Source organism: Aythya ferina (assembly GCF_964211825.1).
Source record: "Aythya ferina genome assembly, chromosome: 19".
Taxonomy (NCBI): Eukaryota; Metazoa; Chordata; class Aves; order Anseriformes; family Anatidae; genus Aythya; species Aythya ferina.
In genome coordinates, this window is record NC_140309.1 from 8,878,260 (window position 1) to 8,892,441 (window position 14,182).

General features: G+C 40.0%; 1 protein-coding gene across 5 annotated transcripts in view; it reads left to right on the forward strand.

Annotated features, from left to right (window-relative positions):
• Nucleotides 1-14,182, forward strand: part of SPECC1 (sperm antigen with calponin homology and coiled-coil domains 1) — a 95,587-nt gene that overhangs the window by 64,830 nt on the left and 16,575 nt on the right. For all 5 annotated transcript variants that reach the window (XM_084493310.1, XM_084493305.1, XM_084493312.1 and 2 more), the window contains 5 exons: nucleotides 1,132-1,277; nucleotides 1,472-1,572; nucleotides 2,558-2,639; nucleotides 6,482-6,632; nucleotides 7,346-7,448. In XM_084493310.1, the coding sequence (XP_084349436.1) occupies nucleotides 1,132-1,277; nucleotides 1,472-1,572; nucleotides 2,558-2,639; nucleotides 6,482-6,632; nucleotides 7,346-7,448 (583 nt within the window). The remainder of the gene's footprint in view (nucleotides 1-1,131; nucleotides 1,278-1,471; nucleotides 1,573-2,557; nucleotides 2,640-6,481; nucleotides 6,633-7,345; nucleotides 7,449-14,182) is intronic.

Here is a 14,182-nt window from a genome sequence, read left to right on the forward strand (position 1 = left end):
TCTTGGCCCCTACCCTACTTCAGAGCAGGGGAAGGTGGTGAAGCCTCAAATCCTGTAAATCAGCGTGTGTTTGTTAAGCAGCTAGGAGATTGGGAGAACAATGTGATAAAGACTCTCTTTTTACACCACTAGGCTTTATCTAATTGCAACTTTCCTAAAGTAAAGCTAGGTAATTGACTCGAAGTCCACCTGAGACCTTCTGGGTAAGTACAGAGTCAGTGCAATTTCAGCCAGATCCATGAAGTGCATGATTAGAAGCGATGGTTATACTACATGATTACATTTGCTGTTTAACACGAATGTGGACTTTCCTGTACTAATTCCTTGCAAGTCCAGCACCTAATCTTGACTTTAAAATTTCCTGTTGATGAAGCAACTTAATGATCCACAATAAAATACGGGCCTTATTTCTATTTTGAGGTTGTCTATCTTCATTCCAGCCATTGAAATTTGGTGTTCCTTTTTCTGTTAGGATGAAGCACTTCTAAGTTTTATTCCCTATATAACTGTTTATGGATTGTGATTGAGGGTTTACTTGTTCAGCAGACATCCTTGTTGATAAGCTGTAAGAGTTGAATTTCCATATTTTTCCTTATGAAGCAAGTTTTCTAGTTTATTTTTCATGGCTCTTAGCTGAACCCTGTCCAGCTAATTATTTTACTTTCAATTATGGTATTTTAACTGCTAACAATTACGCCAGCAGTGGTCACACCAATTAAAAACACAGTGTAAAATAACATTTTTCTGTTTGGTTATTTTCCTCGTTAGTCAACTGAGGACCACATTAGGCCCTTGGCCCTTGTGCTGTATTGAAGGCCCATCTTAGGTGATTATTAGTGATTACTCCCAAGTCTCATGAAACTCCTTTTATTCCATGATAATCTTCCATCCTGTGACATGATGGGGAATGGAGATGATATGGTTAATAACACAAGAAATTTAAGACTCAATGATTTTAACATCTGCTAGGCACTCCGAAACAGGAGCACGAACATGGTAGTAGTGGGTACACGTCTGGGCGTTACAATTAACAATGTGCATCGTTGGATTTGCCTTACTACATATAAAGACCTTTAATCTCTGCTTGCGCTTCCTGTTGCCACTGACTTTGATCTGCTTTCTGCTTTGCAGGCTGACAGCTGAAGAGGTAGAATCTATAGAGGCAGATACAAGCAACCGCTGGCAAGGAGTCTGCATTAACAGAGCATCTCCCACACCGTCAGAATCTGCAGCCACTGTGAAGTCGCTAATAAAATCATTTGACTTAGGATGTTCAGGTACAGTGTATTTTGTAGTAAACCTTTTTCTGGGGGAGTGAATAGGTAATTTCTGTTGTCTTGTGAGGTAATTGCTTAGTGCAAATTGGTTGAGAACTGTCCATGGAATGTCACTACATCGTTGGTTCACTGTTTTAATGAGAGGAAGATGGTTGGTTTTGAAATGCAATTGTTTCCATGTTTTTCTATTACAGGTAGCACTGGACAAAATATCTCAGTTCACAAGGTCCCCAGGAGCCCTCTAAGTGGAATTCCAGTGAGGACAGCCCCCGCAGCTGCTGTTTCCCCCATGCAGGTGAAAGGAACACTTTCCATCGTCGCAGTTTTAAAATGGGTAGATGCTGTGTTTGCATGACACTGCTTCAGCATGCCAACATACATATGTTGACAAGGGGAAAAGGAAACTCATCTGTTTATTTGCTGTGAGACATCAAATGCTATAGTACTAACAAAAAGGATCAAAGTGAGTTTGCATTTGACCTCAGTTTAGAGTTTTCAGTGGACGGATATGAACTCTTTGGAATACAATTCTGAACTTTAATCACTGTTAGCCAGAAAATAGGTTTCAATTATTGGTAGTGAGTTATGAGAAACATCAGCCTAAGCTAGGCATGTGAGTAGACAAGTTTCAAAGATGTATGTTATCCAGTGAGTTCATACAGTGCTGACTGAAGAGCTCTTATGGTTTGATTTTTTTCCCTTCATGGAGCTGTTGTGGAATATAGTACTTCCTATGATTCACTGAATCAATTAACTTTCTGTAAGCAATTTTCAATCTTTGGTATAGTGTTGTTGGAAATGCTGTGTGTTAGCACATTTCATTCAAAGAATCAGCAAAGGATTAAAGAAGGGTATTAAACTGAGGTCTGAGAACTTTCTGTGAATGCATGGGTGGGTATTAATGCTGGAAACTGGGGCTGAGAATCCTGGCATATGATCCAGGGTGCTGTGGACAGAGACACAGTTAGGAACAGACATTCTTACTTTGGGTTGGAGACACTCGTACTAGATTATGTTTTGCAAGAGAAAAACATGCAAATAAGAATGTGAAATAATTCACGAACTGATCTCTTGCCACCTAAAAATATTGGCTCTTTGTCCTTTTGTTTTTCACCACCCTTTATCCAGCTCTAGGTGCAAGCAGATACCTTGTAGAAAGCTTCCTGTATTCCTAAACCTGCTTTGTGATCTTGAGATAGCAGAAGCATCTCTTCTTTTTGCTTGCCTGTTTAAGTGTGATGTCTTGTATTTTTTAATCCTTTTGTACATTTGTTTCACAGAGACATTCTGTTTATAACAACACGAAGCCAGCCAGCAAAGGAGTTGCCAAGCACACAGAACTTTCAGACCTTCCTCTTTCAGGTAAATTGCAGTAAATGTACAAGTGCTGCCTCTTTTTGCCAGCAAAATCTTATCATTAAATGTTGGTCTCTCTGGGCCATTTTTCCTCTTTGCCTACGGTCAAAGGAAACGTGAAGAAGTGTCTTTTGTATCTCTATTTTAGAGAGCTTTTTAATTTTGACATGTTTCCATCTTAAGCGTAGCCTTAGAAAATTATTAAAAAAAAAAAAGGTGATACAATATGGTTTGCCAACACAAACTTGCCGTCTTTATTTCAAAGTATCCGTGGCACCTCTTTAATCCGTGCCGTGGAGCTGAAATGGACTGATTTTTTTTCTTCAACATATATGTATCTGGAATAAACCCAAGGCACTGTCTTCTGGGGGCCTGTTTGTTTTTAAATTGGGCTTCATTTGAAATACATGAAACATTTCAGATACAGATGCAACTGTTTTAGGAGCAGTCTTATTTGGGCTTGAAGCAGTTTGTTTTGTAAGTTCTCAGGAGAGGCATTTGTTTTTCTTTCACACTTTGCTTTTGTTCTCTTGTCATTTAATATTCTTTTCTACCAGTGTTTGTTTCCCTTTTCTCCAGGGCCCTTTATTTTGCTTATCTAGTCCTGAATGTAGTTATTGCATTGGAATCAAAGCTAGTACCAATAGATTATTTAATTTTTAAGGACAGATGAAGTATTATATTCATGTAGTCAGGCCTCAGTGAAACTGGAGGCAGTTTCTGCAATAGTTTGTTAGCACAGGAGAGAAATTAGAACCTGCCCACCTTTTAAACTCTTCAAATAACCTGCTAAAATGCCCCTTCCAGAATTCAGAAGTGAAGAGATACTGGATCTGAACAGTAAAACAGTTTATAAGGTGGATGGCAACATAAATAACCATTAATCTTGTCTGTGCTACCAGTTTCTACTGCAAGAGTAAATGATAAGAAAACAGAAGTTATTAGTGGAACAGACAGGTTCCTTATACGTGTCAACTGATTTCCAGAAAATGTCTTGCAGGAGAGTGTATTCTGATCCTAAACAGAACACAAAACCATTTTAGTCTCTACCAATTTACTGTACAGTGAAGTAATCTGTCAGCTGTAATATAATGCTGTTCCCTAATAATAAGTATCCCAGTTCAGGCTGTGGATAATTGCTGTTATTACCCATAGACAATTGTTCCATGAAAATCTGTTTAAATCAACAGATATTTTATTAGCCATTGTATGCTAAAAATTTATGGTCACTTATCTAACAAGTTCCTGCATCTACCACTTCACTCTGTACCTGGGTCTGATTTAGTTCCAGTAATCCATAGCAAATGCTTACTCACTATAAAATTGTAATAGCTCTGGTTCCAATCTAAATAATCCTAGAAGGCAGTTGATCCAAGTCCTATGCAAACAAGACTGAATTAAAAAATATCCCCAAGGAAATTCAGAGTGAAGTAGTCTCCATAATAATAATCTTCTGGCTGATTCCATCTGACTGGTATCATAGCAGGGTTCTGTGATGTCCTTAATCTGACCCAAATGCTATATTATTGCAGAGGGGAGCGGATTACTTCACAGAGGGAGCAAGTTTTTGACCATGATCTTTTCAGTTAGAATCATAGGTTTACTGGTTTTGTCCTGGAGTGTCTGGGAACCAGAAATAAGTCAGAGGAAGTACATTACTCATGCAAGAGAGACTCAAGGTACAAGGCTGGATACTGTTACTTGCACCATTTTGGCACTACTGTATAAGTCAAGCCAGTAGCCAAAATGTTTCTTTAAATAGTGCAAACAGATTGTGCTAACAGGATATGATGTTCCTTAATCATTATCTCATTTCTTTTTCCAAATGGCTCCTAATATACCCTCGTCTGCACCCTCCTTTCTTTGCAGTTACACAGCACTGTACTTCCAATAGCTTTTATTCCTGTCTGGGAGCCTTCCTTATCCTTCTCTTGTACCACACATGAATGCGTTCTGAATGATTGGCACAGCACTTCCTAATTGCACCATGCCATTAGCCAAGTCCAATTATGTTAATGACAATTTAACAGTGCGCTTTTTTTGCCACCCTTACAGGCTAGTGAGAAACCTAGATTCCTCTTCATAATGTTCAGATTTTACCTATTGATATGCCCTTTGTTGTACATCTGTTTCTCTAAACAAAATATTTTTAAATTTAAAAAACCAAGAATAATTCATTGAATGCCTGTCTGACTGGCGTGGCTATTAAAATTTGAGATAACTGGGAGAAGCAGTTGGCAGTTCTCCATCAACTCAACCTAAAGAGGAGCTAGAAGAGACATATGCATGTGGACCGTACAGTGGAAAACCACCAAAAGGCATAAAATCAGATTTTCTGTATTGCCTTCAAATGGCAAAGGGGTAATATATCCAAATACACATACACACAGACATGTGGAGTTACTTCTTCTAAATAAGCTCAGCTGTTTGGGAGGAGAGGGCCTCCCTTTTCAGGGAGGTAAATGAGATCTAGGGTTTCTGTTCTGCATTTTGTAGTGTGCAGTATTTTAAAGCATTATCCTGGTGCTATTTCTTGTTACAAATTTATGATGTACATGAAGAAGAGACAGGGGAATGGAGGGAAGGATGATCCTGACTGAGCAAGGTATATGCAAACACAACAAAGCTCTGCCAACAGCCAGGTTTCGTGGAATAAAACAGTCCCAGGACTGGATTCTGTCCTTTTCCATCAATATGACTTAATAGATAGGAACTTAGTGGCCTCCTCTGCTGTGGAAAGAAGGTGCAGTAATGCCTATAGCTCTCAGCAGCTATAAATGCTGTTAGTCTAATGACTTGCAGGAGCCAAAGCAAGGGCAGCTGCACACCTATGGTTACCACGCTCCATTTGGAAGGATGTGCTTGTCTGGCAACTGCTGATACACCCCAGCTGAAAAGAAATTTAGGATTGATTCACTGATACTATCCTTTGCTGAAGCTAAGAAGGAATTCATATGTTTAGGAGATGTGACATTATTTAATTATTAACATAGGGAAGTAGCTGAAAAGAAAGACAAAGTTAAATGTTCTGCATTCAATTAATTTCTGATACCTCATAATGTGCTGCTCATAGATCCTGGCTTGTTGACAGTCTGTCTACAGAGAAAAAATGGACAACTCTGTTATTCATCACTCGGTTGTAATTGATGTGCATGGGGAAATAATTTGATTTCTATGATCTCTGGCTTCTGTTCAAAAACGTATCAACATTGGGTTCCATGGCTACTAATTTTGTTGATTTTTTAAAATATACACACACATAAATATATATACTGTAAAACCAATATGTAATATTTAAAAATACTTAATATATGTCATAATAATACAGATGCATCTGCTGTGAATATATTGGGACTTCCCAAAGTCATTTTAGATAGGATGCCAATCATCATGTGATAATAAATGCCTTTTACTGCTGGGTTGTATTTAGAAGACAAGAGGTCGTCTTGTTACATGAATATTAGTGGCAGGAAAAGAAATTATTATACTAGGGCTGGTCAGTCATCTGGTGAAGATATCTGGTGATCAGCTTTTGAACCTTTAAGTCTGTGGATTTTGGTATTTCCCCTCATTCACCTGAGGCCCCTACCCCCCAGCAGGAGTATCAATCACAGGAAACCAGGCAGTCTGTATTGTTGAAATCATCAAAGCCATTCCTTGTTATGATCACCTCTAATCTGCTCAAGGTTTCCTAGCCCCATGTGTGTTTAATGAACAAATGAGTACATTTGTTTAGAATCAAAACAACAGACTACATATTGTGTGCTGGGTGGCAGGACAGTGATTAATCGAATTCCTCAGACTGCAAACTGACAGCTTTTTTTTTTTTTCCTTTTTAATTCCCACAGACCTTCTGAAGGGGAGAAATGACGAGCTGAAACCAGACCATTACCTCCGTAAAAGCCCCTCCCTGGAATCCCTGAGCAAACCCCCTATGGCCTTCAGCAGCAGAATGCTTACCTCAAACTCCAGCAGCTTGAAACCCCAAAGCAAACTCAGGTACAAGCTAAGTTTCCTGGGAAAAACAGCGCGTTGGAAAGATTGACAGCATTACTTAGCACCAAGATGAACGTTTCAATCCAGTGGATTCTTGTCTCCAGTAGAAAGTCTGCTGGCTGCTCTATCTGATTCTGAATTACCAGGCTGTGTAAACTATACCAGAGCCAAATGTCAAAATTCAGGCTATAATAACCACAGTTATCTGTAAGATGAGCAATTGTGACAAAACGAGGATACTAAGCTTTCAGGAGTCACTCAGTTGTATGTCAAAATCCCATCATTATCTTGCTGTAGCTTTGCACGTTATGGTGAGTTAAAAAACTAAAAGCTTTGAGGTCTAGGAGAAAGCCAGACACATCATTTTCCTCTGGTCTCCACCATTATTCACAGAAGTAAACGTTGTAGGGTGAAGGCAGTGTGGGTGTTTTGACAGATGGCCTTTAACTGTACTCTAGGCCTTAATTGCAATACAGATTCCAGATATTTCAGTTAATTCAAGAACTCATTTTGCAGCAGCTCAATTGGATGTGAATTTATTGTTACAGATTCTTTAGATAGAAGTTGTGCTCTGAAAGCTATTACAGTTTGGTTTCCATTTAGGTTCTGTATGCCATCTTGGTTTGTCATATGGATATTATTTACGTACTGGAAGAAAAAAATAAAAGAGATTTCAAACATATTTGTCTTCTTCTCCCTTACGCACCCCGGATTAGTGTGGAGAGAAAGGACCCATTGGCAGCCCTTGCCCGGGAGTATGGTGGTTCGAAGAGGAACGCTCTGTTGAAATGGTGCCAAAAGAAGACAGAGGGCTACCAGGTACATTTTTACTTTCCTCTAGAGAACAGTTCCATCATTTTCTTACACACATTCAGTAAGCAATGTCACTTCAGAAAAATGTATTCAGTCTGCTGCTTTTTACATGTTTACTTCTGTTCGGGTGTTTTCTATGCTCTTCCTTCAGATTTCTTTAACACTGCAGACCCCAATATTACATTGTCGTAAGTAATTCACATGCAAAAGCTGAAGTATTTGCAGCATCAAAGGTCACTGATGGTGAGAAACAGTGTATATGAACGGTGGCTTCAATTTGGTATCAATTTTTGAAATGACACTAACGTTTTTGTATAGGTTGTGTGTTATTATGAGTGTTTTCTTTTTGGTAATTTCTGTAAAACTAAATAAATATTTCTATGTGTGGCCTTGCCCAAACTGCAAGTTAGGGTCCTGCTCTTTCTAATCTACAGAAGTTTCACTGAATTTTACAAAACAAGTTTTGACTGCTTGAGAACTTGTGATTTCTTTATGTAGTGATTTTCCACTGCTGAACAGGCATAATAATTTCTCCAGTTATTGTACGGCCATTGCTGTGCTCATAAAGCTCTTGCTGGTGTTTGTATACAGTTGAGTTAGACCTTGGACTCTGCTTGTAACTGAGCTGTAGAAGGCAGTTACAGGCAACAGTCCATCCTGTGATATATGCTGGGTGTGCAGGATAGTCTTAGTTTGATATAATGTTGAGATTTTTTTTTCTTAAGAATAATATTGTTTGTTACTTAGAGCAGAAGACAAAAGCAGTTATCACCACATGATATGCACCCTGGAGCAAGTCTTTAATAAAAGCAGAGCCCATCTTTTAAAGTAAATAATAACATTTTTTTTTCTTCACAACTAGCTCTTTATGAAGCATTAGCTGCAGGGCACAGGAGTTTGGAAGAAAAGACGGTAGCTTTCTCTTTAAATAAGCTCATCTCTGAAAGTGTGAGTTGTTTCTTAGCACATAGCACACATTCATGTGCACATGAATGACTTGCACAAACTTTACAGAAGGACAAGTACCAGAGAAAGCTCCTGCCTTTAGACACACCTTAGAAGTAGTAAAGCCAGGGTTAGATTTTAGCCTCCAATTGTGCGATAGAAGGCTCTAGTGCTGTCCTGTAAAGTTACGTCTTCAACTCTGTTGAATTCATATTTACTTGTATCTCATCTTCTAAAATTCTCCTCGTTTTGGATTAGAAGTTATCTGGGGAGAGGGGAAGGGGTGGGGACACATGACACATTTCCATCCAGTCCTCAGAAAATGATTGGCAAAATACAACTTTTCCAAGTCTAACTTTTGTTAGGCCAGAAAGCCCAACCCCTGAGTAAGACTTTCTCCTGCCCTTTTTTGTTTTAAATGTCATACATAGGAACTTCCTCCACTTCTTTTAAAATAGCCTGACTCATCTGGGGTCACTGTTGGAAGCGTTCTCTGGGAGGCAGCCTGTAGTAGTTACGTGTGTCTGATTACACCCAGGTAGGACTGAAGGTACTGCTTTTAGAAATTACTGTGCTGTTTGCAGACATAAAGGCCTGCCCTGATGCGGGAGGTACCAGACTGGTGACAAGTATTCCCTCTGTGATAGAAAAGAGAAGGAGTTTTGTTTTTCTATCCTGAACCCAAGTAGTGGAGCTAACAGTGTATCGGATAGCAGGCCACCCAGGAGGTATGCAAGCAGCCCGGGTCTATTTGTTTTTCCTTTTAGTATTAGTCTCTGGAGGAAAGCATGTCCCTGGCTCAGAGGACAATAGAAATCTTTGCTTTATATATGGCTGTTGGAATGCTGTTACTACTAACGTGACTGTCCAGCTGATATTTCAGAAAAAGCTTTGTCATTTTGGTTCCTGCTCTGCTGAGGCTCTTGTTCGGTTGAAGGCCATCCTCTGTCGTTAGTCTAAAGCAGCAGAATGAACGCTCAGCAGTTTTCAAAAAGAGCAGGTACAGCAGTGACAAACACTCTGTAGGCCAGGAGAAGCTGAGGAGTTCAGCCTGTGGGCTGTGTGTGTTTGGGGGGGGTTATTGTCTAGAGTGTTAAGATCTCAGAGTAGAAATTAAAATCAGATGTATCGAAGGACAAACAATGTCTTGATTTATGGTGAGAGTCTCGCCTCTCTATCCTCATTGCTTCGTTTAGAGGCACTATCTCTTGGACAGTCTTCCTCAGATTCTTGTTCCCATCATGCTCGCTGTGCTGCATTCACGGACTCTTCGTGAACTAGCTTTCCCCTGACCCTTGCACCCTTACGATAAGGCTGATATTGAGCTCCACAGGGAGGAAAGAGCATCATCCTCCTTCCTGCCTTAGCCACTGCACTGGTGAGAATGAAGTAATGAGCTCCAGCAAGCAGAACCCTGATGACGTGCATCACTTATTTTTCATACATAAGACCCCCATCTGTGAGGCATCATCTGCAGATCCCAGCATACGGCTATGTTCTTTCTGACATGAAGCTCAGAACCACAAGTAGTTTGGGAAGCAAACTATTTTCAGCTCAGTGACGCAGTGGAATGAGAGAAAATAAGACTTGATGCTTGGCTGCCTAGCTTCTTATTTTCGGTATCGCAGTGTGCTGCCTTGGAGGTTTAATATAAGTCTGTCTGTGAGCTGAAGAGGAGGAGGGGGATTCCTTTCTGTTTAAATTAGGCAGAAACCTGATTTCATTAAACGATATGAACAAAACGGATTAGAATAACTGATTCTCTCGGTAGCAGCTACTGCCTGTGTCCCACATCCCCTGAGGAAAGCTGGATTAGTGACCTAGGAGAGTATCTGGGGATAAGACCTAGGGACCAATGCACAAGGCTACACTTCTCAAATGCTTTAATCCATGCAAGGCTTATGCTATAGATAGAAATTTACATTTACTGCTCCTGGCATATATCCTTACACTGACTACAGGGGAACATTCCCTGGCTTTTTACTTCAGTGTGGTGTTGCCTGGGAGGCAATCTCGTAAAACAAGAGAGGGACACTGGAGGGAGTTGAGAGAAGTGCAACAGAAATGAATGTTGGCCTGGAGGGTTTGATTTGTTTTTTTAAATAAAGAAATTGCATGAGTTTACAGTAACTGAGGGGAAACATGAAAGCGTCTACGTGTCTCTAATCTGCTATGTCATTTCTAAGATCCCTATTTAAACAGTGATTTGATATCAAAAGGTTATGAACACTAAGGAGAAAGTAATATTTTAGAAAACTGAGAAAGAAGTACGAGAATTGAGGTAAAGCTGTTACTGATAAACTGAAGTTCAGTTTAATGACTTAGAGGAAAAAAATATGGAAGTGAGATCTCAAACTATGGTATGTTCTAGCATATGATTTCAGTTGTCAGGTTTCAATGCCTAGATCAATGTTTTCTAGCATTTTGGGCATCAATTTTGATGTTCAGGGGAAGTGCAAAAAAATCACAGCATCAAAAAGAATTGCCGTGAAATAAGGCTTTGGGCTTAGTGTTTTTTTGCAACACTTCCTTGAGGAAAATCTCCAGCTTGAAAAACAAACAAGCAAACAAAATAAACCCAACTCAATCTGAAGTATGGTTGCCTATAAGAAATGTACACTGCCACATCTCTTTTGCTAAACATGCATAGACTGTTCGTCCTGCCTCTCTGAATTTGTTGACATCATGCTATGTAATGTAGGGTGGTGAGGTGACCAGACTTGAGAACTGCTTTTGTGGCTCTGCAGCTCAATTACCACAAGTCCTTTAAACCACAAAGCCTGCTGAGAGTAAGTTATTTATGTTAAAATAGCTTTTTCTCTGTTGTCTTGTGTTTTTTTTTCCTCATCTATTTAAAAAGATTATACATCATAGCAACAGTGTGAAGTAGAAATTTGGTGCCTCTTTTCTAATAGGCTCTGTTCCCATGAGTCATAACTCCTGGAAGCTGCTGAGAGTCATTCTTGTTGCATTATCACCTTCCATAATCATATCATTAGTGACTGTAGTGTCATTTAAGTGCTCTGGTTCTTTTTGCTCTCTGTGGAGACCATTTGTCAAGGGGCCAAACCTCTCTAGATTAAATCTATTGCTATCCACAGAAGTATTGTGAAAACAGGGAACATCAAGAGGCACTTAACCCGTGATCGTTAAAATTTAGGATTATTATTTCTGCCACATACCCGCTTCAGAGATGAGATGGAATTGCTACCGTGTTAATGAAGACGGCTTGCTTAAAAGAACTGTTTTTGCATTTTTTTCCAACTACTACACATCTATCCTATGGCACAGAGGAAAAGAGAATTTGAGACTGAGTCTTTTTTCCAACGTACCATCATGTTTGTTCCTTTTATCAAGTTACACTTGGTTTAACAGGACCCATTTGGGATCCACTTCTTGAAGAACCACCATCTTTTATACTGAATCTGTCTGTGTGGTTGTTTGAGGAAGAAATGCAAAGTAGGAGATAAGAAATGCTGTAGAACTGACAAGGGGGAAATAGTAGCTATACCTCCAAAGATTTTTGTATCATATATTCCCTACCCGTGCATACGAGCCATTGCCTTATGACTATGACAGTCTGAGTCCATCTTCTCATGGATGGAGGCAGTGCTTCCCATTATCACTGACACCGACAGCAGAAGGCTGACAAATTGGTATCGGTGGTCTTGGTTTCCACAGGAAACTTGGTTTCCACAGCCTCAGATCAGATTTGACACCATCTGGAGGAATCCCAACAGCACACAGTAAGTACTAGGTAGCATGATCTCTACCTAGCCCTCACATCATACATGTACAAGCAGCTCCTGGAGACAATAATTCCTTTTCATTATTCTGCATTAAAATACTCGAGCAACTATGAGCAAAGCTAGAAGAGACTTTTGTTTCCCTGTTGTATTTGGTGTCACTTACCTCTGTAGCAGGTCCCAGGAACACTGTGCAGTATTAGGAAGTATTCTTAGGAGTGCATTGGAACTATTTTTAGGGCAATAATCTCCAACATATATTGTTTAGTCTGAATTAGTAAAGTACTAAAATCTGTACCCTCAGTCATTCTGAATATTTGTCTGGAAAGTTATGAATTGTTTTTTCATGCTTCCTTTTCTTAAGACACTGTTAGTGTTAGGGCTCTGATGAAATATCCTGATGCTGTCGGCAATACTTGAGCCTTCGTCTTTGCTGAATATTATTAATAAAAGTGCCTTTCCTATGTAGTGCCTCAGCGAACTATTCAAAAAGAAGAAAAATATCTGCCCTGAAGTGTTCCAGTTATTATGGCTATTCCAGCCCTGAGAGACAGCAATTGGAAACAAATTACTTTCAAACATAACCTGAAAGTCATGAAATGTAATTCTGAGTGCTCTGGCTACTAGAAGCATAAAACTGGTATATCAGACCTTGTAGAAATGGCAGCGTCTGCACGATACTATATTCTTCTTGTAGCAAGGATGCAAAAGCTTAGGGAGAAAAATAAAGGCTGTGTCAGTATTTGTTGTTTGTCAAGTAATCTAGTGGCTTGGCAGCAGATATAATATAAAGCTTTTTACCCTTTTGTATTCAATTTAAACTCGGAATAATACTAGCTTTATGTTTATGAATTTGTGGCTTTCTTTTTCTCACAGGAATTCACATTCCTTTTCAGTTGTGCACTGGATAGTATTTCCACCATATCGTCTTTGTTCTTGAGCCCTACTCCGTGGTATTATCCCCTGCTTCTTCCCATGTTTTTTTGATTCATTTGGTGACTGGATGACATCCAGCACACATTAAGTATCGCCCGAAGATGTACAAAAGCAGATAGGCTGATGAGGATCTAACGTGTTCCCTTTGGTCTCATGGACATAGGGCCAGCACTCCCACGTCAGGGAGGATGCTGCTGCTTGGCCCACCAGGCAGGGTGCCGGTTCCTTGGCTGCTGGTGCAGCAAGCAGGCGGGTTCAGGGGCTGCGTGTTGTGGAGTCCTGCTGTATAACAGATCCACAAGCTCTGTCATGGCCAGTTGTAGATTAACATGTCTGTGTTTGACAGTTTCTTCCTTATTCTGGAAACCAAGGGTTATATTTAGAAGCAAGAAGCCCATCATTTCTTTGTACGCCATTAGGGTGAGTAGATGACTATCTTCTTAAGCAACTGCTGTCTCAATCATTTTTTTAAGTCTAGACTGAGCACTTTGCCTCACTTCAGCTTTGCATTGTCTTGGACTATAGAAAGGGAACAGACACTATTGCAAATGCTACTGCTGTCCTCAGGTTTGGTGCTCAGGCTGGCAGTGCTAGTAAAGAATCAAAGAACCGAATGGAACAAAAACCAGAACCAGTCCTCTCAACCTCTGAACCGGGGCAGAATGTAATTCCTGGGACTTGCCTCACGAAACAATCAAATCAGATGTATCCATTGACGCTAACATAATGAATGGAGCTTAGTTTTACAGCCTTGAGAATCCTGGTACAGCTGTGCACTGTCCAAAACGCGATCAGAAAGAACCCAGTTGTTTAATCAGAAGATGTGCCTGTGGATGTGGTAGTGATTCTCTTACCCTTTTCTACCTCACTTTCTGTGTTTGTGTCAACAAGTAGCATAGAACTGCTTCAGTGTGTTCCCAAATTGTATCAGCTTCTCTCTCTCACAGAAGCATTACCACCTTTCTATTCAAGTATTTGACTAGTCATGAGAACTCGTAAGCTGTGGCATTCCATAATTCAGCAGTAACACAGAGGAGTGGACGCAGAAGTTATCTGGCCACCTTTCCAAGCCAGGTCTTTCCAGCAACGGGGACAGGAGGTAAATCCATCTGC